Source organism: Hydra vulgaris, chromosome 08 (genome assembly GCF_038396675.1).
Source record: "Hydra vulgaris chromosome 08, alternate assembly HydraT2T_AEP".
NCBI classification, from domain to species: Eukaryota; Metazoa; Cnidaria; class Hydrozoa; order Anthoathecata; family Hydridae; genus Hydra; species Hydra vulgaris.
The window spans coordinates 3,074,860-3,101,879 of NC_088927.1; the positions used below are offsets into that span (position 1 = coordinate 3,074,860).

A 27,020-nucleotide genomic window follows, 5' to 3' on the forward strand; every position below is an offset into this window, starting at 1 on the left:
TGTTGTCCCATTTGTTCCATTTCAATTGTTCCATTGTCTGTATTTACATAATTAAGGCACATACTATTTAAGTTTTGACATCAGACACACACCTTTTAACTTCGAACATTAATAAGTATCGACAGTTTTAATTTAGGAAAGTGAAAATTTTTTGTTTGTTTGTTTATTTTCTAATTTCTAGTTGCTGGTTTCCCATAAACTTTAGTAAAAAGTTGTTTATTATACTTAATATAACAGTTTTGTGTAAAATCAGGTATATAATTAGATAAAATATCAAATAATACATAACTCTTTTTCTAAACTTTTTTTTTTTTGCGTAAAAATTATAATTCCTCTCTGTAAACAAAAATGATAACATTTTGATTTACACCAAGATAACAAAAATAATAACATTTTGATTTACACCAAGATAACATATACAAAACACAAAAATAATAACATTTTGATTTACACCAAGATAACAAAGATAATAACATTTTGATTTACACCAAGATAACAAAAATAATAACATTTTGATTTACACCAAGATAACATATACAAAACACAAAAGTAATAACATTTTGATTTACACCAAGATAACATATACAAAACACAAAAGTAATAACATTTTGATTTACACCAAGATAACAAAAATAATAACATTTTGATTTACACCAAGATAACATATACAAAACACAAAAATAATAACATTTTGATTTACACCAAGATAACATATACAAAACACAAAAATAATAACATTTTGATTTACACCAAGATAACAAAGATAATAACATTTTGATTTACACCAAGATAACAAAAATAATAACATTTTGATTTACACCAAGATAACATATACAAAACACAAAAATAATAACATTTTGATTTACACCAAGATAACATATACAAAACACAAAAATAATAACATTTTGATTTACACCAAGATAACATATACAAAACACAAAAATAACTATTAAAAACAACTTCTTTTAAAGTTTTTTTTTATATATGCATATATAATGAAACAAATAAAATAAATTACAAAAGAACTACATTTTTCATTCAATTCTAACTGCACGTGGCCACAAACTAAATATTTAATAAAATTACTTTACTATGTAAATGCGTGCTCTTAAATTTTTTTTTTAATACTTTAGTTAAATAATTACTAACGACGAGTGATGTGAAGTTATGTTTTTTTAGCAAACTTTTGACATAATATTGATTGATGTAATTTTAAAGGATATTAAAAATACAAATTTGGTGAGTTCTTATATATTCATTTTATTCTTTATATTTGAAGACCCCTAATAAAAAAATCCATAAAATCTAAATCAATATATACAAATATCTATAATGTTACACACACACTCAAGTATATAAATGTGTGTGAGTGTGTGTGCGTGTGTGTGGGTTTTGTTTCATGCTACATACATTATAAGATATTCTACGTAACATGAAATTATAACATATGATAACAAGATAAATGTAATAATTTTATTATATTTTATTTTAATTATTGCAGATGTTAAAAGAAATGACTTTTTGATGACGTTTTCTAATGATAATTTAAAATATTATACCAAAAATATGCTAACAGCAATATTTGTTTAAGATGCTATATTATTTCAAGAAACTATGCAAGTAATCCAATTATACACATATATTTGTAAATTTATACGTTTTTTTGATTAAATAATACCTTTTTAATGTTTCCCAAAATTATAATTGCTTAAAGTTCTTATTAGGATTAGAACGGTTAGCATTATAAGTTATGTAAAAGTAGACAATTCTATATACGCAAATGAATATGAAACGCGTCAATATTTTTCTTGATAATTTAGTATTACGTAAAAGAGAAAGTTTTAATTATCTAAATCAAGGTTGTCAAACTCGCGGCCCACAGGCCGCATGTGGCCCACAACGTATAATTTTGCGGCTCACTTCGTATAATTTGTCATTTAGTTTTTTAGCAAATTATTTAATTTTTTATATTTTTATTTCGTTATCAACGATCGTTTTTTTGAATTTTTAATTTCTATATTATTATTTGAATTTTTTTTGTTTAATTTGTACCTTCAGTTTTTGTTTTAAAAAAAGTTCATTGTGAGTGTGATTTCTGTGAGGAAAAAAGTTTTTAAAATTTTTTTGCACCCCACCTAAAATTTTAAAATGCTTATTTGGCCCATGTTAAAATTTAAGTTTTACATGCCTGACCCAAATAAATGCTGGATGCCGTGAAACTTTAAAAAAATAAAATAAAATTAACGCTATTTTGATTAGTGAAAGAGAGCTGCGAAAAAAAAATTGAATTTATAGAAAGGGTTATTGTTAAAAACAAATTCAAAAAATAACAGAAAGAATGTTATAAAAGGTGACATTCCGATTCTATGTTATTCAAAACTTTGCATCTCCATGGCAAAGTACAGAGACCTACAAGTATGAAAAAATTTCACATCAAATACTGAGTTTTACGATTCTTTGCCTTGCAATCAAGCGCTTGTCAACATATTTCATGAAAATATTGATTCTGAAGATGAAGAATAAATGATGTTTTTTTTTTACTTAAAGTTTGTCTTTCTCGTTACCATTTATTTGTGTTTCTTGAAAGATTTTTAGAACTTAATTTTTTTCTTTATTCTCTGCATTTTATATAAAAAAGTGTATATAATTAATACTCCAAGATATTGCAATTAGTGTTTCTTTTAATACCCGAGGTATTATTTAACCTGCTACCCGGGTAATTTTTTAAAAATGCTATGGTAATTTCAGGTACCTTTAACTTAAATAATTTTTTTAAATGTTATTTTTGTGAGTGGAACTTTTCGCTGTGATCAATTTTAATTAATGGACTGCCGTGAATGACATCAAAAAATTTTTATAAAGAATCTATTTAAACAAAAAAGTTTTATCCCAACTTTATTGTGCATTCATTTAAAGCTATATAAATTATGCTAATATTGCTTGAGCAAGCACTGAAAAAAGTAAGTTACAATCTCTTTTTGCCGTCAGAAACGTGTAATTAATTTTGCTAAACGTCATACGTGTTGCTAAACATCATACGTTGCTAAAAAATCATACGTGTAATTGATTTTACTGATCGTTTTTCTCACTGTAAACAACTTTTTTTAAAAATGAGAATTATACCTCAATTCTTTTATGCTCTTTATAAGTATATATTATATTAAATTTTTGTATAAGTATATATTATATATAATACTTTATGCTTTATATAAGTATAAATGTAAAAATAATCATTCTGCTGCTGTTTTTAATGATCTACCTACTATAAAACCGACCAATAAATCCTCTCTGAGAAATATCAACCTTCTGTATGAGCCCTTTTGTAGAACATATTTAACCATATTACATTGATTATCGTGCACCCCATTTTTGGAATAAAGTTATTTTGCCTAATTTTGATTTTGATCTACCTACTTCTTTGCATCTTTTAAAAATTAAGCTAAAAATCTTTTGCTCTCCCATTTTATCAAAATTTGACAATAATATTTACATTATGGAAATATTTATTAAACTTAAATATTTTTTTTACTCTTAAATTTTTTACACAAGGTTTTTTCACTCTATGTATGAGGTTCTGACGATAACATCTTACTGATCTTTTTTCATATATCTAGTTTTTTAAATGTTAGTAGTATTTGCTTACTTTATAAATTGAATTAAATTTTATCTAACCTAAATAAATAAATTGGTTTTAATATAAAAGGCAGCGTATAACTATTTTTTTAAATATATTTTAGATATAATTATATATTTATTGTAAATATGTTCTTGTCGTGGCCATTTTCAACAAATATGTCTACGACAAGAACATTCTAAATAATATTCAACAAATATGTCGTGGCCATTTTCAACAAATATGTCTACGACAAGAACATTCTAAATAATATTACTATAGACTATTTAAAAAACGGTTCAAAAAACACCACATGTCAACCATTAGATACCCAACCCTTTATAAAACTACCCTGGATACCAATTGTTGGTTCAAAACTTCGTAAAGAATTTCGAAAAAAAAACATAAAGGTTATTTTCACATCAACTCCCAATTTAAAAAATATTTTTTGCAACAATAAAACAAAACTACCACTAAACACAGACCCTGGCGTATACCAGCTAAAATGTTCATGAGGTTCGATATACATTGGTGAAACTAAAAAGAAGGTGATATCGAGATGTATTGAACACCAGAAAAACAGCTTAAATGAAAAATGGTCCAGTTCGGGTGCAACTGAACATTCCAAAACATGCCATGGTAAGTTTGATTGGTTGCACCCCAAAACATTATCTGTAGCCCCAGAATATCGAACTCGGAAAATCAGAGAGTCACTCGAAATAAGCAAAGCTAGGGTTCGACAGGAGTTGAGAAATGGTGATGTGGTTCTCAATCGGGATGACGGTGATAACGTGACAACTAAAACCTAGGGGCCATTTTTTAATAAAATCTGCTGACGTCAGTTATTTGAGAAAATTTTTTGTATTATATTTTGGCTTTTTAGTGTTATCTTTTTAACGGTTTGTTTTTACTATAACGATTTCTTTGTAACTATTTTATTTATTATACCTGATGACGCTGATCAAGATAGATCAGCGAAATATCGAAATAACTATATATTATTAAAAATATATATATATTAAAAAAAAAAAAAAAAAGTTTATACGCAGCCGTATTTATTGAATTCTACCCATATTTTAACGTATAACAAGAAAATGACTTTCAAAGATTATATATATATATATATATATATATATATATATATATATATATATATATATATATATATATATATATATATATATATATATATATATATATAAAATAAATTTAAATGAAAAAAATACAACTTTATAATGGAACTAAAAGTTTCATGCCATTTGGCAATCATCAGCCATATTATTCAAATATAAAAACCGTTATAAAAAATACAAGTTTAGCGTTGCAACGGCATCTGATGCCAATCTTATAACCCATCTACAAAAAAGTGTAATCTTTGCATCGATGAAAAATTGTTTAATATGACTTTAAATAGGCAATTACTACTTAGCAAAAAAAGTGAATTGGTTTCTGCTTGTAGACATTTGAAAAAATTTTTACTATCTAATTTTAATTCCGGCGATTAGAAAATATCGGATCACATTTACTTGACGTCAGAGGCCGTTGAAAGTTGCAACGCTAAACTTGTATTTTTTTATAACGGTTTGTATTTTATATTTGATTTATAAAAGGTAACATCTTAGATAAGTTTTTATATAATTTAATTAAGTTGAAACATCTGGTATAGTATGTAAAATTATCCTTATAAATTTCTTTATATTAAATTACAATATTTCTAGGGGTTATATATACCCTCTTTATTTTAAAGTAATATAAAAAACCGTTAAAAAACAAACAAATAAAAAAACTTCATTGTAATGTGTTCTTGTGTCTTAAATAAGAAAAATAAGGTTTCCAAAACGACGATGTGACGCAATCACCGTCGTTTTCATTCAAACCGCCTTCAATCAATCAATCAATCAATCATATATATTCTGAAAATAAATTTTCACGGCTATTTACAAATAGTATTGAAATACTAATCTCAAGTAAATACCTTAAAAAATAGTTTATTTATATACAATTAATCTTAGTAATAATAATAATAATAACAACAATAACAATAATAATAATAGTAATATATTTAATAATAATAACAATAATAACAAAAATAATAATAATAATAATGATAACAATATTAATATTAGTAGTAATAGTTAAAAGTAGTTAATAATAGTAATGTAAATATTTATAGAAATAACAATAAGCAATAGTAAGAAATAGATTTTTTTTTGCTGTTTTAAAATGATGTATTTAATATGTTTTGAAAAAATTGTTCAGCTGCCTAATGCAATGGCAGCTGAACAATTCCCCTTCATTTGGAGAACACTGGTGATATTGTATTTGCAAGGACTCTCTCACTTTTCTCTTAAAATAGTCTACCTCTACTTTAAAATAGTCTACCGTGTTGTTTTTATTCCAGCCAAAGGCACCATGGCAACTTCTGGAATGCGCTGCTACGGCCGAATTTTTCCATTTTCCCTCAAAAGTATGTTTTTGATGTTGGCAAATGCGAGTTGAAATCTTGAGTTTTGTTTCACCTACATAGAATTTTCCACACGAACACTCCAGTTCGTAGACTCCTGGGTAAGAGTTGTTGGGAAGTCGAGGCTTGTTTTTTTGAGTTATTAATTGTTGAAGGTTTTTTGATGATTTAAAAACTGGGGTATAGCCTGCACTTTTAAATATCTTTTTTAATTGAATACTTTATTTTGGTAGCCATGGTAGAGAAATATAAGATCAAGTTTTTTGATGTTATTGTTGTTGTTTTGTTGATTATTTTGCTTATTGTTTTTTATTTTTTTGATTATTTATTATAACGATTTTCTATGAACATTTCTGTAAGAAACTGTAATTCATGATTTATGTGTTCTTTACTGCATAATGAAAAAGCTCTTTGGATAAAACCTTTAAATACACCATAAATTATTTTTGGATCGTGACATAAATATTTTTTGGATAAAGCCGCATTCTGGCTTTATTTGCACATTAGTTGTTGCATCTTTGCGATAGATATTAACAAGATATGTTCCGGATTTGTTATTTGTTATTGAGAGATCAAGAAAATTTATTGTGTTTGAATCACTTTCTTTTTCATTTGTATATTTAATATTTGTGTGTTGAGTATTTAACAAGTCGAGAAAACGTTCTGATTCTGCCTCATTAATAAAACGGGAATGGATACCGTCAACATACCTTTTAAATGGTTTTACACATATTAGTGGTGTAAGATATTGTACCTGTATTAACGCCTTTTCTTTATAATGTTGCAAAAAACTCTCTGCCATTACTACCATTAATGATAAACCTATAGTACCGGCGTCTTCTAATGTGTGTATGTATTTAATGCTTTTGTAGTTTAAGAATATCTTTTTTTTGTTTGTTTAGAATTTTTTTAATTTTAATCAAAAAATTAGAAAAACTTGTAAAATCGTTTGTAAATAAAGAAGATTTTCAAAAAATTACAAACATTACAGATAAATCTTACGAGTATATGTTTTTGCGATGGAGAAATAAGCTAAAAAACAAATTTGATTTATTAATTAAAGGAAAGTCGATACAAAGATAACGATAATCAAAGAAAGTACAAATTTATAAAAGAAGTAACACTTAATTTATGTGCTGATAATATCCCAACACATCACAAAAAAGTTCCTATTCCAAGTAAAGTTCCATATATGGATATAATAAGTATAACCGAAACGGCAGCTTTAAAGTTAAAATATTCAAACAAAAATACTGATGACAATAAACTTAAGCAAAATGTACTTCAAGTTTTGAAAATGCATAAACTGATTTCTACAAATTTAGATAAGGATCAGTTTAAAGCTCTCAAAATACTTAAGTCTAGCAACACAATTATTATTTATCCGTTCAATAAGGGATCAGGCTTTGTTGAAATTAATAAAATCGATGCTCTTAAAAAAATTGAAGAACACCTCGGAAAATCTAAAATCATAAACTATGATCCAACTCAAAAACTGCTTCGCAAAGTTCAGTATACTTTACGAAATCTGAAAACAAAGTTTACAAAAAATGAATATAGATCAATTTATCCGAGTGACGCAACTCCTACACGGTTATATGGTGTCATCAAAGCACACAAACCAACTAACAACTACCCGATGCGAATTATAGTAAGCACAATAGGATCACCTACATATAAATTATCAAACTATTTAGTAAATCTCATTCAACCTACCTTCAATCTTAACAAAATTTCTCTTTTGTTCAGCACATCACAAATACACTCAAGAATAATTGCTGAAAATTTGAATGAATTCCAATGGAAAGAATTCCAATAATTTATCGCTAGAAAAACGCAAAACAAAAAAAATACTAAAATTAGATCAACAATCAAACGTACTAAAAACCACCACTGTTGTATGAAAACTTTCTGCTTCGTTTTGTTAGTCAATAAAGCCTTTTTTGATAGCTCTTAACTTTTTCCTCCTTTTTTTTTTTTGTGGCACCTGTACGTTTTATCTCATTCTGTTTAACGCAAACATAATATACATTCAGAGATCTTTTTGTTGTAAAATATCCAGGAACAACATTAAATTTTTAGACACTGGTAGTAAAACCTGAACTCCATTAATGAAGATAATTATTGCAGATGCCAAAGTAATCTTAACAACTGTTCTTTCTTCAAATCCAAACCATCCCATATAGCCATTCATTGATATTTTGAGTTTGGCAGTATAAATATTTCTTGAGCAACTCATCATAGCTAATATCTTTTTCTCAATAATTTTTTTTGTGTATCAATTTGTATTACAAACTTGCATATAAAACTTGGTATCTTTATTTCCAATGTATGTCAAGTATTTGAGTTTAAGCTCCTTGACAGATCACTTGAATATTTTTTAAGCGTCTACAGATTTCATACTTCCTTTAATCTTGCAGTTATGTGTGATCTTCCAGTTCTTGTAAACAGGAGTATCTTTTCTTCTTGACCATATCTTGCAGAAGATAAACAACTTTTTGTCTAGACAACAGCATCAAAACACTTTCCATAAGATGTTGCTGCGACTATACCATTCATTGAGAAATATCCTTTACGCTGCCATGAATCATCTAAATTAACAGCAACATTTATGATTGATAATTCATCATAATTTTTACCAAGTTTTTCCCTAGGGTTCCAGATGCCAGTTCACATACATATAAGAGTTGTTATAATAAATGAATGAAAATTGTTAGTATTGAAATTTTGAAAAAAAAATAATTTAAATTTTGACAAAATTTTGTTCTTTTATTATGTCTGTTCTTATAATGATAAAAAGAAATTCAAAAAAAACCCGATCAGAAACAAAAATAAACGATCATAAAAAAACGATCAGAAAATTTGTCATGTCTACTCTTTTCATTTATTATGTTTAATTTTCATTCATTTATTATGTCTAATTTTCATTCATTTTATTATGTCTAATTTTCATTAATTTATTATGTCTAATTTTCATTAATTTATTATGTCTAATTTTCATTAATTTATTATGTCTAATTTTCATTAATTTATTATGTCTAATTTTCATTAATTTATTATGTCTAGTTTTCGTTCATTTATTATGTCTAATTTTCATTCAATTATTATGTCTAATTTTCATTCATTTATTATGTCTAATTTTCATTCATTCATTATGTCTAATTTTCATTCATTTTTTTATGTCTAATTTTCATTCATTAATTATGTCTAATTTTCATTAATTTATTATGTCTAATTTTCATTCATTTATTATGTCTAATTTTCGTTCATTTATTATGTCTAATTTTCATTCATTTATTATGTCTACTCTTATAATAATAAAAAAAAATTCAAAAAAAAAAACAATCAGAAACAAAAAAAAAACTATAAAAAAAACTCAATAAGAAACATAAAATAAACAATCAGAACAAATCATATTATTAAGGTGGTAGTACCCCCAAAGAGGCTAGCCTCTTTTTTGGGTGTAATATGATCTGTTCTGATTGCTTATTGGCAATTTTTCTATATTATAAGTATTACTCTTTCTTAGTCAAATATTTTTTGTGAAAATTAATAGAAATGTTGTGTTTTGACAATTATATTCAATTACTAAGTACTAGAACAGACTAGAGCTAGGATCTATAGTAGATCTATAGTAGATCCTAGCTCCAATCCTTCTAATCCTAGATCTATAGTAGGATCTATAGTAGATCCTAGCTCTAATCCTTTTTCAAAATTTTTTAATTAAAATTAAGTTAACGCTGTTGAGCAAAACTGATCTAAAGACTCAGAATGGTGTTCTTTAGATTCACAATTATGGGTTATAAAAAAGTTTTGAAAATTATATAATAAAGACAAAAGTTTCTTTTACTTAACTTTTTAAAAAATTGAAGCAAAGAAAATTACAGAATCTAAAGTTTTTGTTTCGACATGATTCTTATAGCAATTACTGTGTTCGCATAAGCATCAGTCAATGAATATTTATAAATGAATTTATAAATATGTATTACAAAAACATGGTGCAATTATAATGAAGCCAATTCTAACTCAAATTTTCTTTTACTAGGTTTCACTGTTTTTTCGCTAGAGTATTAAACAAAAAGACACGGCGGCGGTATTTTTATTTATATAAAAGAAAACCTGCAGTTTATTAATAGGCTTGACTTAACCGTTTCTGACGACTATAAAAAGATTTTGACAATCAAAATATTAACCAAAAAAAATAAATATATACTATTGAGCTGCTATTATTGCCCACCAACTGGCGTAATTAAATATTTTAATACTTTTTTAAATAAAGTTATTTTAAAAAAAGTAACCACGAAAAGAAGTTAAACTATTTAATTGGTGATTTAAATTTGGATTGTTTACGGTATCACGTCAAATACAACATTAAAAAGTTTTACAATGAATTTAAAAACGGAGCGTTTCCGCTAATAACTAAACCAACAATTACCGAATCAACGACTTCATTAATTGACAATATCATAACGAACGATGTTTTTAATTATTCTCTTAAAAAAGGAATCATTAAATGCGATATCACAGATAATTTTCCGATTTTTTTCTCCATAAATACAGATACTAAAAGAATACTAAATAAATAAAAAATGACTATTGTAAACGCATTTAAAGTAGAGCAAAGTCATTTAATGACCAATTATAATTGCTTCATTGGCAATATATTTATCATTCTCTCAACGCAAACTTAGCTGATAGTAATTTTCTTGAAACATTTAGCTATATTTATGACGCAAATTTTCCTAAAATTGAAATAAACTAAAAACTAAAAATTATAACATCCTCATGGATAACCAAAGGATTAAGAAAATCTTCCAAAATTAAACAAAAGTTATATATTAAGTACCTGAAATCCAATTGAGTCAAAAGTAAACCTATTTACAAAAACTATGCTAGAAAAGACACAGAAAAAAAATTTTAATTTTAAAAATTTTAATTAAAAAAAAAACTTTTCTTACTTGAAAAAAACAAAAACAATTCAAAATACACTTGGCAAGTTTTAAAAGAACTTACTGGTAAAGCTAAAACTAAATTAGGCGCTTTGCCTAACGATATGAAAGTTAATGATAAAATTTTATATGCTCCAAGCAAGATATTAAATAAACATTTTATTTTAGCGGGACCAAGCTTAGCAAAAAATATTACATATACTAGTATTTCTTTTGAATTTTTATGAAATGTTTTTTCACGAATTTTGAGTTGCTTTTAAAACGATTGAACCAATTAAAGCAATAGGGTTTGACGATGTCAACAGAAATGTCGTTGTAAATTCATATAATTTTTAAAAATATTCTATTTAAAATCTTTTTGTCTTGTGTTAGCTAGAGAATTTCTCCTGATCAACTTAAAATTGCCAAAGTAGTTCTGACCTTCATCACGTTAATTGTATCAATCGCGGGGTAAAGTAGAAATGACGATGAAGCTTTTCTGACTGCATAAACTAGGTATTGGTGTTGAGCCTGTTCCAAACGCCAGTAATATTAAACGCGATTCTGAGGAGAAGTAAATTAAAATTTTGTATTAAATAAAGATTTATGGTTAGTATAACATAATAAATTTCTGCTCTGAGCATGTCACGTTAAGTTTTCTATTTTCTATATCTTTTACACTGTTAAAAAAGTATTGCGTCTTCTACAGTAAGTTTCCGGCAGCTACAATGACAAAACTTTCCGCTATTTTTTGGAAAAAATCCATCACATGTAAACGGAAGTTTCCGTAAATAAACGGTTATTTCCGTTTAAATACAATGGTTTTTTTCCGTTAATTTACGTTAAATAACGGGAGGTTTTGTTATCGTAGCTGGCAAAATTTTCCATATATAAACTGTTTTTTCTGTTGAAAATCAACGCGTTTTTCTCGTTTAACAACAGAAAAGTTGTTGTAACTCAGTTTTCGTAAATGAAAGGAATGTTGTTCATATGAAAATTTAAAAAGTGAAACTTTTAAATATAAAATAGATTGTATGTTATCGAAAATATTATCTTAAAAAAATTATCTTTGATTTACATAAAAATATTAAACTTTCCGTGATTTTTAAATTTTCCATGATTTTTCAAAGTACTAAATTTTCTTTGATTCCGCTTCATGCCCTGCTGCCTTTTAAGGTACGCATTTTTAGGCAAAGGCTAGGAGAAGCCAACTCCGAGTTAGAACACCCCCTGGGATTTGCTTGGGCTATTAAACAGTGTTCTGAGTACTATTTATGCTTTGAGTCAAGTTCTTCAACCTATTTTAAAAATGAATAAAGTACCAAAAACTATAAAACGCAATAAAACATTGTTATCACCAAGTTCTCTAAATCTATCATTTATTAATATTCGCGGTCTTTGAAGTAACTTTTCTTCTGTTGAGTCTTATCTCTTGCAAAGTTCACCAGACAAACTTGCTCTTTGTGAGACTAATTTGAGTTCAGCTGTCTTATCTTGCGATCTTAGTGTTGATGGTAATCTTCCTTTAATTCGTAAAGACTTCAATAGTCACATGCCTAGCCTGGGCATTTACATTCGTAAGAACTCACCCATTTGTCGTAAAACTGATTATTCTTTCATGTGCTTTTGTTTAGCACCTCTTTACTCTATTGCCTTTCTATTTGTTCTATATCACTCTCCTTCATGTCAAGACTGCACTCTTTTTGATGTTACTTCTGATCATATTGACCAAGCGCTATCTCTTTATCCATCAGCTAATATAGTTGTTGTCGGTGACTTTAATGCTCATCACTCTGAATAGCTTGGCTCTAGTGTCAATAATTCTGTAGGCATTAATGCCCACAACTTTTGCCTTTCTCAATCCCTTACTCAAAAAGTCAACTTTATAACTCACTTTCCAGACAACCCGAACCATTTACCTTCTCTACTCGACTTATATCTTGTTTCTGATCCTAGTCAGTGCTCAGTCTCTTCACGTTCACCGTTAGGTGCTTCTGATTACAGATTGATCTCTCTAAAACTAATATCTCATTCTTTATCACCTGAATCCTCCTATTATCGTACATCTTACAACTACAGTAAAGTTGACTGGGATTCTTTCCGTGATTTTCTTCGTGATGGTCCTTGGGTAGAAATCTTTTGTCTTCCTGTCAAAAAATGCGCATCTTACATAACTTCGTGGATTCAGGCTGGCATGGAATATTTTGTTCCCTCTCGGCGATTCCAGGTCAAGCCTCACTCTCCTCCATGATTTTCCTCACACTGTGCTGCTGCGATTGCCAATCGAAACCGTTACTTCCACATTTATCAGCAAACAATTCTCCAGAAAGCTGGCGTCTGTTTACTACTGCTAGAAACCATTGTAAAAAGGTTTTGTCTAACGCCAAAGCCCTCTATTCTCAGGTCATGAAATCTCGTATCTCATCTCAAAAATTAGGCTCTCGTGACTTCTGGAGAATCTTTAATAGTATTAATAATAAAGGCAAATCTATAATTCCACCTCTCTTAAATGGTTCAGACTTTGTCACCTCACCTAAAGACAAAGCTGAATTTTTTGCTAAAAACTTTTCATCAATATCATCTCTTGATTCCAATAGTTGCGTTCTACCTGATATAGCTGTCAAACCGGTTGATCCATTGCTTGACATTCGTATCGCTCCAGCTTTTGTATCTAAAGTTATTTCCTACCTAGACTCTTCTACAGCTTGTGGACCGGACAACATACCTGTTAATGTCTTGCAGAAGTGTTCTTCGGAGCTGTCGTCTATACTCTCAAAACTATTTAACAAGTGCTAATCAGAGTCTTGTTTTCCAGTCTGCTAGAATGTGGCATCTGTTATCCCTATCTTCAAAAATTTTGGAGAGCGATCTAATTTGTCTAACAACCGTCCCATTAGTTTACTTCCTATCATAAGCAAAGTTTTTGAATCTTTAATTAACAAACACTTAATTTCTCATCTTGAATCTAATAACTTACTTTCTGACCATCAATATGGATTTCGATCTTCTCGTTCTACAGCTGGTTTGCTAACAGTAGTAACTGATAAGTTTTATTGTGCATTAGATGAAGGAGGAGAGGTTAAGACCATCGCTCTTGACATTTCAAAAGCTTTTGGTAAAGTTTGGCATGCTGGTCTTTTCCATAAACTTTCTTCTTATAGTGTATCAGGTAACATCTTTAAGATTATTGAATCCTTCCTTTCCAATCGTAGTGTAAAAGTTGTCCTTGATGTACAGCACTCTTCTTCTTAATCTGTAACTTCGGGGGTTTCTCAAGGTTTTATCCTTGGCCTTATACTCTTTTTAATTTACATTAACGATTTTCCAGATATTCTCATATCTAAGGTGACATTTTTTGCTGATGATACTACTATATATTCTTGTCGTGATAAGAAACCAACACTCTCTGATTGTTTGGAGGGGACATTTGAGCTTAAAAAGGATCTCACTTTTGCTTCAGCATGGAGCTGACAGTGGCTGGTGAACTTTAATTTAGATAAAATTCAGTTTTTTTCAGCCAATCGTTATTGCAATAATTTAGTAATATTCCTATATTTATGAACGGTGATGTACTCGATGAGTCATCTACTCTTCATCTTCTAGGATTAACTCTTACTTCCAATCTTACTTGGAAACCATATATCAAATCAGTTGCAAAAGTAGCATCTGCTAAGGTTGCATCTCTTTATCAAGCTCGAAACTTTCTCACTTCGGATTCTATTCTCTATCTCTATAAATCTCAAATCCAGCCTTGTATGGAATACTGTTGCCATATCTGGGACAGATCTTCTAATGATGTCCTTTCTCTTTTAGACAAGGTGCAAAAACGCATTGTAAACATAGTTGGACCTGCTCTTGCAGCCAACCTCCAACCATTATCACATCGTCGTAATGTTGCTTCTCTTTTTTTTTTTCTACAAATACTATAATGGGCACTGCTCTAAAGAGCTAGCGTCTCTTGTGCTATCTACTAAAATTCATTCTCTTGTTACACGTCATTGAATTAAGTCTCATCTTTTTCCTGTGACGGTTCCTGAGTGCTCCAAAAACGCTTATTTGTCTAGTTTTTTTCCTCGAACATTAGCTCTTCGGAATTCGCTTCCTTCATCTTGCTTTCCTGATTCATATAATTTGCAATTCTTTAAGTCGTCCGTCAATCGTTATCTTGCTCTACAATCTTCATCTTTTTTTTTTTCAGTAACTTCCAACTTTAATTAGTGGTTTTAATTAGTGGTTTTAATCAGTGGTAAAGATGTTTAAAAATAAAATAAAAAAAAACAATTGAAATTTCATTTTAAAAGCAAATTTATCAATAAATAATCAATTTGCAATTAAACAACTTAATAAAAAAATTGGAACTTGAATTAGCACATAATAAGATAATTATATTACATAATCCTATATAAATTTACATTATAGATTTACATAAAAATTTATTTTTATCTAATATATATATATATGGTTTGGTCTCGTAAAATACAAATAAATCAACTCAAATACAAAAAATACAGTCTTTCCTTTCTTATTCATTTCGAATCAACTAAAAACAAAAATACATAAGTTTTTGAATAAGATAACATTTTAATATTTAACAAAGTAATAATTTATAAAAAAAACTCATTGTGTGCAATGATTGGTTACCTTAAAGTTTTTACTCTATATGAATAATTTAGCGAAGGCCAGTTTTTTGCCATTGTTGGTGCCAGTACTAAATTAGATTAAAATTAAAATTAGAAAATTAGATTTTTTTTTATTATTAAGTAAATAAAAATCTATAGAACTTCTTTATAATTAAATTCTAATAATCATTTACTAAATTTACCTACCAAATAATACAATGGTTTTTTAAGCAGCAGATAAATCAAGAAAAAGTGTAAAACTCATTTTTAACTCTAATAACAATTATTCATTCTAATAAAAATTTTAACAATCCACATGCTCTTTTCTTATCTTTAATAAAAATTTATTTTGATTTATTATAAAAACAATTCAAAAAATCAAATATAAATTTTTTAAACTAAGTTATGTTACAAATTTTATATACCATTGTTATATATTATGATATAATAAATAATTTATAATAGAAAATTAATTTTCCGTTTTTTAACGGAAATTTTTAACAGTGTAGACCTTACGCGTTGGTCATGATTTTTCATTAGGAGTCTGAGTTTATCATTTCTATTACATGCGCGGTGTCTATTTATCATTATTATTACTTACTACACGTTTTACTCTAATGTCTTTGCTTTGTTTTGAACATCTGTTCAACATTTCTGATTTTTTTATCCTTTCTCTCTTCCTAATTTTTATTTATTTCACGAAGGCTTGACAGCTCGGTCTAGTCTTTTGATGCACGCTTTTGCATTTTTTTTAATTATTTAAAATTTCCTCTTCTTGTGCTAGCCAGGGAACTTTCTCTGATCAACTTAAAATTGCCAAAGTAACGCTAATTTTCAAAAGAGGAGATGCTACTATCACGCTATCTCAGTTCTTCCTGTATTTTCGAAATTTTAAGAGAGAATCTTATATAAGAAAATCAACACTCATCTTTGTGTAAATAATATACTATTTAATAATCAATATAGTTTCAAAAATATAACTCCACCAAACATATAGTTTACACGTAGTATTAAAGAGCCGTTTAGCAAATCTGAATACAGATTAGGATTTTTTATTGATTTATCAAAAGCTTATGATGCTAAAAACCATCAAATGATGACCATCAAATGATGACCATCAAACGACGACCATCAAGCGATGACCATCAAACGATGACCATCAAAAGATGACCATCAAACGATGACCATCAAACGATGACCATCAAACGATGACCATCAAACGATGACCATCAAACGATGACCATCAAACGATGACCATCAAACGATGACCATCAAACGATGACCATCAAACGATGACCATCAAATGATGACCATCTAACGATGACCATCAAACGATGACCATCAAACGATGACCATCAAATGATGACCATCAAACGATGACCATCAAACGATGACCATCAAACGATGACCATCAAACGAGACCATCAAATGATGACCATCAAATGATGAAAAAATTTCAAAGAGTATTAAAACATAAAAATAAAAAAGCTACTTAAACACTTATTCACTGCTAAATCAACTATGCAAGTATTGTATGGGGCAGTACCAACAAAAGTAAACAAACGCCTCTTTATCATCATCAGAAGCATATGGCACGTTTAGTTAATTCGTGTGACTGACGAATTCATTTGAAGCAGAATTTGTGTAAAAATGCTGTCAAGCGCAAGATTTCAATTACAACGAATAAAGATCAATTTAAAAGAACTATTTTCAGTTAAAATTCCACCTTAATTTATTAACAACAGAACTCTTTAAAAATAAAAATAAATTCAACTTAATAAAAGCTTAACAATATGAATTGACCAATACACTTATTAAATAATCAGATTACAAACTAATCAGTCTTTCTGAATTGTAAATGAGTGCAACGTCAGCTTGACCAAACACGTGTACGGCACACTAAAGACAAGTTGCAACATAATAAACTGGAGCAATAATTTTGCGTGACAATGACAGAAGAAGATGAAATATTCTATCAAAAACTGTTTTGGGTCTTACCTTTTAATTGTATCGGCACCGTGTCTAGGAAGTGGAGAAAGCAAAAGAAACGAGTACACCAAAGACTTATCAGCCGAGAAAAAAACACAACTCTTTGGCTTGATGACCACCAAACCGCATAAAACTGACGATTCTGCACCACCAGAACATGTTGATAGCAGCCCTCCCAGTGACTCTGATCCTGAATTGGAACTTCTCACCATGAATCTAGATAAATCCAAGGCAAAAATCAGATTTTCAATTCCCGTCTACCTCAACGGTGGGCTCCTCTGCGCCAGATCATTGTTCATTTCCAAAATTGAAGGTTAGAACTGGTCGTTGCACTACCGATGAACGGATAATACCATTCATAGTTCAATGCATTGCGCGCTACAAGGTGAGCAGAAATAACATTAGAATGATTGTGACCATAGCGAATGCAGTATTTGGACAGAACTGGTCCGCTGCCATTGGCCTAGAAGAGTCTGATAATACCTCGGAGTCGGACAGTGACACCTCTGGTCCTGATATATTGAAGCAAAGGCGTACATGCAACAATTTGTCTTCAAAGCAAAGGCGTACATGCAACAATTTCCCAGTCCAGGATACATGGATATGTATCTTCAAGACGCGACGTTTCTAAACTTGAGCATGGCTGCCGATCTCATACTCGATAAAGGTAATTCAGTCATCGCAACCAAATGACACAGCCAAAGCAGTGGGCTTTCGTGCAACTTTAAAACCGATCATATAACTATAACCAATCCAAATAAACATAGGAGAGCAGTCATTACTAGCTACACAGAAAATGCTAGTCATTCTGGATCAGATGGAGCAGAGTCGTATCGTTTCAGAATTAAATGCTTAGCAGCTCAACCTGACGTTACAGTAGATGATATACTAGATTCCATAGACTTCTTCATGACTGACCTTGCTGGAGAAAATGCGAGGTTACTAGAAAGCTTAGAAAATCATCAAATGTTTTGATTTTGGGGTGTGGACTATGCTGTAGATAAAGTATTCAGAAATGTGGAACAAAAAATTAGTGTTCATAAGTTGCTGCATCGTTTAGCAGGCAAAAAGGCATTCAGTTTTCCCAGCACCAGCATTCACATTCTTGGGCAAATTGCTATTTCTAAGCCATGCAAATGTTCCAAGCCATGCAAATATTCCAAGCTTTTGTCGCCAAGCCATGCAAATAGTTCTGTCTCTCTCTACAACGAGTACAAACAATTGCTGAATGCTAAGAATGAGCTCGGCGGTTTTCGTGGATTTATTTCAAAATGATTCGGAAGAATTGCGAATATTTCCAAACAGTTCATAAAACAGAGAGAGTTAATAATGCATTTTTTCAGCGATATGGTTGAAATAAATTAATGTAAGTTAGTGCTGGCAGTACGTACATTCAAAATGATTGGTATCAATTGTGTGCCGAAGTCTATTCTGAACTCGGGGATGGATGACCGTAAAATCTCCACGGATGATGAACGATCTTGGGATGATGTGTTTCAAAAATCCGGACATTTCTTGCAAAAAGTTGAAACTGTCACCTTTCACCAACCTAAGGTGTGAATCAGAATTCGCATATTTGATAACTAAGTCAAAATATGTGGTGGCTCCTCAAGCATCACAACGTTATCCAGAAAAAATGTAGTGATGACAGATGGTTTTCTCAGAGATTCATCCTTTACCGAGTTTGCATGCGGGGACAAGAGAAAGAAACGGAGATTGGTGAGGACGTCTGATGAGGTGAAGGAGGCCAGAAAACTAGAAAAGGACTTTATGATATTCGTTCAGTCCGCCCGAAGACTATCTATTGTGAAAAACAAAGAAGTAAAAAAGCAGAAAAGTTCACAAACTTTCAAAGTGCTTGAAGATTGTAAAAAGCTTGGAGGATCTGTGACACAAGTCTGATATTGAAACTATCTGAATTTCGATATCAGACTTATTATCTATAAGTCAGCTCCTCAGCAAAATATGTTCTTTGCTTCTCACTGTAGCTCCTGATATCACATAGAGAAGACGTGTGAAATTGGACAACGGAAAAATCAAAATGCAGAAATTGATTTTTATAGAAATTCTTAAATCTTGACGAATTAAGAATTTCTATAAAAAACGATCTCATAGTTTTATTTATCAATAAAATTTCTTTTAAAATTCTGGATTGTAATCGAAAGATACATAATAATAAAGTTTATTCAAAATTTATTTTTAGAAGTTTTCAAAAAATATCTATATTAATATAAACTCTAAAGAATAAAAAAAAAAAAAAAAGCTTTTTAGCTATCTTTTCTCATTAGCAAAAAAAAAACTTCAAAAAGAGTGGGATAGAGTTTTAGCAAAATATTCCGCGTACCTACATATTTTAATATTAAATATTATAACATAAAATTATAGTTAAGAAATGCCACACATGATCAAAGTAGATAACAATAATATAATTAATTCTCAAACAATAGCTCACGAATTTAACAAATTCTTTGTTGAAATTGGCCCTAAACTATCTAAATTAATTCCTAACACTGAAACATCATTTAAAGATTTTCTAGTACCGATGGATAATTGCATTCACTCGGATGAGTTATCTAAAGAGTTACTATTTGATGAGTTCGAAAAAGCCTTTAAAACACTAAAAAAAAATAAAGCAGTTGGACCGGACGAAATCAATGGTAACATAATTTTAGATTGCTTTGAACAATTAAAATATATTCTTTTTAAAGTCTTTAAATCATCAATCGAACAAGGAGTCTTTCCTGATCAATTGAAAATTGCTAAAGTTATTCCACTATTCCACTAAAGGTGGTGACAAATCTGACATTAGTAATTACCGGCCTATCTCTATCTTATCTATATTTTCAAAAATACTAGAAAGAATCATGTTCAATAGAGTATTTAATTATTTTAGTTTAAATAATTTATTATACAACAATCAGTTTGGCTTTAAGAAGAATAACTCAACCGAGCATGCAATTATTCAGTTGCTACGTGAGATTTCCAATTCTTTTGAAAAATCTCAATTTACATTAGGAATTTTTATCGATCTTTCAAAAGCATTTGATATTGTGGATCATGATATTTTACTTTATAAACTTAATTATTAGGGAATAAATGAAAGAGTTAGTAAATGGTTTCAAAGTTATTTATCCAACAGAAAACAATTTGTTTCTTGTAATGATCTTAATCATACACAGTTTTTAAATGTTTCCTGTGGTGTTCCGCAAGGTTCTATCTTAGGCCCTCTTTTGTTCTTAATATATATCAACGACTTGCATAAAGCACCAAATCTTCTAAGTATTATGTTTGCTGATGACATAAACTTATTTCTATCTAACAGTGACATCTACCTACTATTCTCCGTTATGAACAAAGAACTTCAAAACATATCTAAATGGTTTAAAAGTAACAAATTAACATTAAATGTAAACAAAACAAAATGGATTTTTTTCCACCCGCTCTCCAAAAAACGTTCTCTACCCCAAAATTTACCAAAAATTTTTATTGACCATAATGAAATAAAAAGAGATTCTGTAACTAAATACCTGGGGGTTTTCATTGACGAGAACATCACATGGAAACATCATATTAACTATGTCTGCTCGAAAGTTTCAAAAAGTATTGGAATTCTATATAAGGCGCGTACTCATTTAGATAAAAATAATTTAACTAAACTTTATTATTCTTTCATTCATAGTTATATAAGTTATGGAATTATTGCCTGGGGTAGTACTGATCAAAGCAAGTTACAATGTCTCCATCGCCGTCAGAAACATGCGATCCGTGTAATTAATTTTGCGGATCGGTTCTCAAATTCCTCAATATTTTTCAATCAAATGAAAATCCTCAATGTTTATAAACTAAATGTATATAAAAATTTATCTTTTGTTTATATGTGGCAGTATGATTTATCTCCTTTAATTTTTAAAGACCTTTTTATTTTGAAACCTTTAAGCAAGTTTAACATGAGGAATAATAACTATTTAAATAAACCACTCTGTCAAACAAAGTTCAATCAATTCTGTATCACTTATCGTGCAGCTCATCTCTGGAACAAAATTATTTTGCCTAACTTCGGCTTACCCCTAACTTATTCTGTTTTTAAAATTAAATTAAAAGATCTCATTCTCTCTATTGAAAATATCTTCGAATATTTTTAATTTGTCTTATGATATATAATAATTTTGAAATGTGTGTTCAATCTTTGTTTTATACTTGTTGACAATTTGTTTCTATTTATCTAAGTACTATTTTAATATTTTTATGTTAATTTTTTACGCTCTCTTATTGTAAAAAGGCGTTTTTATAATACTTTACGTACTCTGTTTTGTAAAAGGCTTCTGACGATAAGATCATTTGATCTTCTTTTAGAAGCCTTGTTTGTATTTGAAAAAAATATGTAATTTATATATATTACGTCAAATGTAAACAAAAACTTACGAAAAAAAAAAAAAAAAAAAAAAAAAGAAATGTTATAAAAAATGAATATCTATTCATGTTTACAAGGAGTTTATTTAATGTTAAATTATTATGTAAAATTTAATTTAAAAAAATCAAATTTAACTTCATATAATTCTTCACAGTTTATTTTAATACTCGATTCGAATTTACATATCAGTTTTTACATTTTTTATTTTTAAACAAGTTTAATATGTTGCGGACTATGTTTGTAATCACAGACAATAAGTGAGATAAAAAAATACAATGACTTGCATTAAGTGCGTTGAGTACAAGAAGATAATGTTTTATATTATTCAGATGAATCAAAATATTTTGAGATAAACTTGAAATTAAAATGTTTTGGAAAAAATTGAAAAAATCTACATACCATTCATTAAAACAATAATGCAAAACATAATAGTAATCATCTTGTATTCTAAACGATGTTAACTATCTATTTCCCAATTTTGTATAACGCAAATCTGTTTCATAACAGGAGAAAACTTAAAAACTTTTCAAACTAAAGTATTTTTATGGTTACGTTTTTATTTAATAAGATTTATTGCCAAGCATATATAAGCACAAGTAAACCCAAATTTAATGTTTGCTTCTGAGTGTTATCTCAAAGACCAAAATAAGCTGTCGCAATCTCTGTTTCCTAAACAAACAAACAAAAAATTTTCCATTAATGATTTTCAAATTACTTTGTTTCAACTATCCAGCTGACGTTTGGTCCGATGTTTTTTTTTTCTTTGCATTGGCAGACGATATTGCCCAGCATCCTTCTCGCCATTATAAAAAGTCAAATCTCATCAAAAATTTTTTTTTGGTTTTCAAATTTTATTATTTAATTTTTTACTTTCGATTTATTTCAAATCTTAACTTAAAAATAGCTTAAATGTTTTTTACATATTAGTGTTATTTAACATTAATTACTTTTAGACTTTGGTTCACTGACTTTCAACATAAAATCATGCAACGAATACAGATAAACTTTAAAATGTCCGTACTTGCTATCATATTTTTGGTTGTTTTAGTAACCTTTATGTGTACCACCATAAATTTTACGATTTCAAAGTTTGATAGGTTAACAGAAAAAACTAAAGCTATCCTTTACACAGCTATCAATAGTCTTGAGGAAGCTAAAAAAAATACGGAGTCTACTAATCAAAAGATAAATAAAATGATTTCTTTACAACAAGTAAACAAAAGAGTAGATAGAAACTTGACATTGAAAGATATAGATTTAATGAAAGAACTTTATACGCTCACTCATATTACTTTAGATAGCGTTACAAAATACAATCAAGTTTATAAGCTTCTAATAATAGTATCGTCTCATTCAAGGAATAATTGGCGCAGACGTTGGATAAGATCTTTATGGGGAAATAGAACTATTTGGAGCGAGAAGAATTGGAGAATAGTATTTGTGACAGGGCAAGAAGATGACAAGGAAGTTATGCTAACTCTAGCAGAGGAAGCTGAAAAGTATAAAGACATTTTAATTGAAGACATTGCAGAAGACTTTTATCAGTTAGCTAAGAAAATTATCATCGGACTTACTTGGAGTATGCACAATATTAACTTTGAATATATTTTAAAAATTGACGATGACGTATTTGTCAACATTGACAACGCATTTCAATTTTTAAACATAAATACAAACATGGAAGGTTACTATGGAAATGTTGTCGTTCACAACTTAGTAGAGCGAATCGGTAGGTATGGAGTTTCAAAAAAAGAACATTTAGCAGATTATTACAGCCCATATTGTTCTGGGGGAGGCTTTATTATGACAAAAGCCACTGTTGCTGAGATTCTTCCCTTTTTTGACTTTACCAGAGTGTTTAAAATTGATGACGCTTACGTTGGAGAGACAGCAATGAGAGCAGGTAAAAATGATTAGCTTAAATTTTATTTTAAAACAAAAGAATGCATGTATATATATATATATATATATATATATATATATATATATATATATATATATATATATATATATATAGTATTTAGTATTTTTTGTTATTGTTGCCCGCAGCAACAAAAATAAGCCAATTGCCAATGTTTACCACAGTCATTAACCAAGTCATAAAAAGTTAATTTTACTTTAATTTTTATAAAAAGTAAATTTGATTGTAAAATTAATCTTTTACTACTTGCCTAATGATTGTGGTAACACATTAAACTCTGAGTTGCAATGCTTTATTACAAATATCACGCATTAGCTAAGTCAGCAATGAAAGCAGGTAAAAATGATTAACTTTAATTTTATTATAAAACAAAAGAATGCGTGTTTATATATATATATATATATATATATATATATATATATATATATATATATATATATATATATATATATATATATATATATATATATATATATATATATATATATATATATATATATACATACATATACATAGTAAGGATTAAAATTTTCCGGAAATTTTTGAAATTTTCAAAACGAGAAAGTTATTTTATAACCAATCGGTAAAATTTTATCTCATATATAGGCAGTTGTGATGGACAATTTTATGGCAAAATATTGTGAAGCAGATTATAAAAATTTCAGAAAGCCTTCTTTGAAAAACACTCTTTTTGGTATTTTGTTGAGTTTTTTTTATTATAACTATACGTAGCAACTAGCAACGTAGCAACTATGATAATTTGTTTTATTTGCTAAGCAGATTCCTGTTCAATTCCGTAGCTTTTTTAGTGCTAAACATAATTTGCACATCACTAAAGGAGAAGGGGTATTTTTCAATGTCTATTAAATTGGCCTACAAATTACTGAAAACTGTAAAATTAAATATAAAAAGAATTGATTGAATATTTGTAGTATTTTACAATTTTTTCCTTATTTAACGACAGAAGTTTCCAGAAGTTTCCAGAAGCATGCAGAAGCTTCCAGAAATATCCAAAAACATTCAGAAGCATCCAGACGCATCCAGAAGCTTCCAGAAGCATCGAAAAGAAGCATTTAGAATCTTCCAGAACAAGTTCACACAGGTTCATTTTACTATATAAGAGACATGTAAATCGATATGTATTTCAGTCAGTATATGAAAGTCAATCAGTCAGTATTATCAAGACAGTTTATCGATGTGAGTTTTATCAAAGTGTTTTATCAAAGAACATCAATACAAGAAGTAAAATACAACAAGTGTTTCATTACATCAATACAGTCCACATCCAACCAAGACGTTGTGTTCCACAGAGCATTATTGTATCATCACAAGGTAAATGTAACACGGTAAGCTTTGAGAGGCGTGATTATTAATTTTTATTATTTTTATGACTTCAAGTGCAAAAATGGCTCCCGACAATCTAGGATTGGAACTAAGAAAGAAAATTATTGGCGATTACGTAAGTGGAATGTCACAAAAAAGTATTTCTGATAAATATCGCGTGAAAAAATGGACCGTATCAAGACTATGTTCCAAATATCGTTCTACGGGGAAGTTGGCAGCAGATAACAAAGATGGAAAACCGCGTTCCACCACTTCTAGAGAGGATTCTATGATCGTCAGATCCGTCAAGAAGGATCCCTTGATATCATTAGTCGAGATACAAAAGCAATTAGAGCTGCCTGTATTGGACCGAACAATCAGACGACGTGCTGTTGAAGCCGGATTGTTTTCTCGACGCCCTGCAAAGAAACCACTGATTTCACTAAAAAACCAGAAGAAAAGACTCCTGTTTGCTACATCTCATATTGACTGGAATGTGCAAAAATGGCAAACTGTCCTGTTCATAGATGAATCGAAGTTCAACATCATTGGGAGCGATGGCATTAGCCGTGTACGTCGACCCGGCGGAAAACGCCTCGATTTACGTTACTGCCATAAGACCGTGAAGCATGGTGGAAGCAATGTAATGGTCTGGGGGTGTTTTTCTGCTAACGGTCTAGGTCTAATACATCGAAACGATGGAATAATGGACCGTTTCATGAATAAAAATATCCTGAAAAATGTTATGTTACCTCATGCTGAATGGAATATGCCAATAAAATGGGTTTTTCAGCAAGACAACGATCCGAAACACACTGCAAAAGTAGTCAAGCAGTGGTTTCAAGACAACCACCTATCGGTGATGGATTGGCCGCCTCAATCTCCGGATCTCAATCCTATCGAGAACCTGTGGGAGATCTTCAACCGCAAAATTAATCGTGAAGGTGTTCGTAATAAGGATCAACTGTTTGAACAAATCCAAAAGGCCTGGGCAGCGATTCCACAAAGTTTCATTGATCACCTGATTGAATCTATGCCTCAAAGATGCAAGGCTGTGATCGACAACAAAGGATTCGCCACGAAATATTGATATCGAAATACAGCTTGGTCAACATTTTGTCGAGTTGCACTTGTTTTGTCCAGAAGGAAATCCACTTTTTTTAATACTTTTGATTAATTTATTAATTTTCGTGTACAAATAATGAACTTTGTGATGAATAAAACTTGAAGAACTTTGTCTCTAAACAGTTACATAGTTATTTCTCTAAATTGAAAAAATGCAGCACTTTTATATAAAGAAACTAAATTAGCATTATTTGGTTGCACTCGTTTTGTCCGATACTGTAATATATATATATATATATATATATATATATATATATTTATATATATATATATATATATATATATATATATATATATATATATATATATATATATATATATTTAATCTAACTTTTATTTATTCTCTAATCTTTTTTTGCAAGCTGATCAAAAGAAAATTTTTTTCAGGAATTTCAGCGACACATGTTGTTGGCTTTTATATGTCTAACACGTGGTGCGAATTTAAAGAAAACATTATTGTTTCACATCCAACAAACGAGCACAAGTGTATGAAGTTTTTAACGAACCGTTCTACAATACATAATGTTCGTTAGTAATAAAACTTGTAAAAAGTTTTTGTAAAATTATTATTGCACTTATTCTAGATTGGATTTATTGACAGTTTTATAGAAGAAAATTTATAGACGA

The 27,020-nt window shown here is 29.1% G+C and overlaps 1 protein-coding gene and 1 long non-coding RNA gene across 2 annotated transcripts; one reads left to right on the top strand and one right to left on the bottom strand.

Moving 5' to 3' along the window:
• The first annotated feature begins 1,080 nt into the window (after positions 1-1,080).
• Positions 1,081-27,020, top strand: LOC100213340 (N-acetyllactosaminide beta-1,3-N-acetylglucosaminyltransferase 4). The gene is made up of 3 exons (XM_065802285.1): positions 1,081-1,239; positions 22,978-23,927; positions 26,781-27,020. The coding sequence occupies exons 2-3, from the start codon at positions 23,009-23,011 to the stop codon at positions 26,924-26,926; spliced, it is 1,065 nt and encodes a 354-aa protein (XP_065658357.1). The 5' UTR covers positions 1,081-1,239; positions 22,978-23,008; the 3' UTR covers positions 26,927-27,020.
• On the bottom strand, positions 15,384-22,758 carry LOC136082900 (uncharacterized). The gene is made up of 3 exons (XR_010639818.1): positions 22,424-22,758; positions 15,647-15,713; positions 15,384-15,545 (listed from the first exon to the last, which is right to left on the bottom strand). It is a non-coding gene; the product is annotated as an uncharacterized LOC136082900 (long non-coding RNA).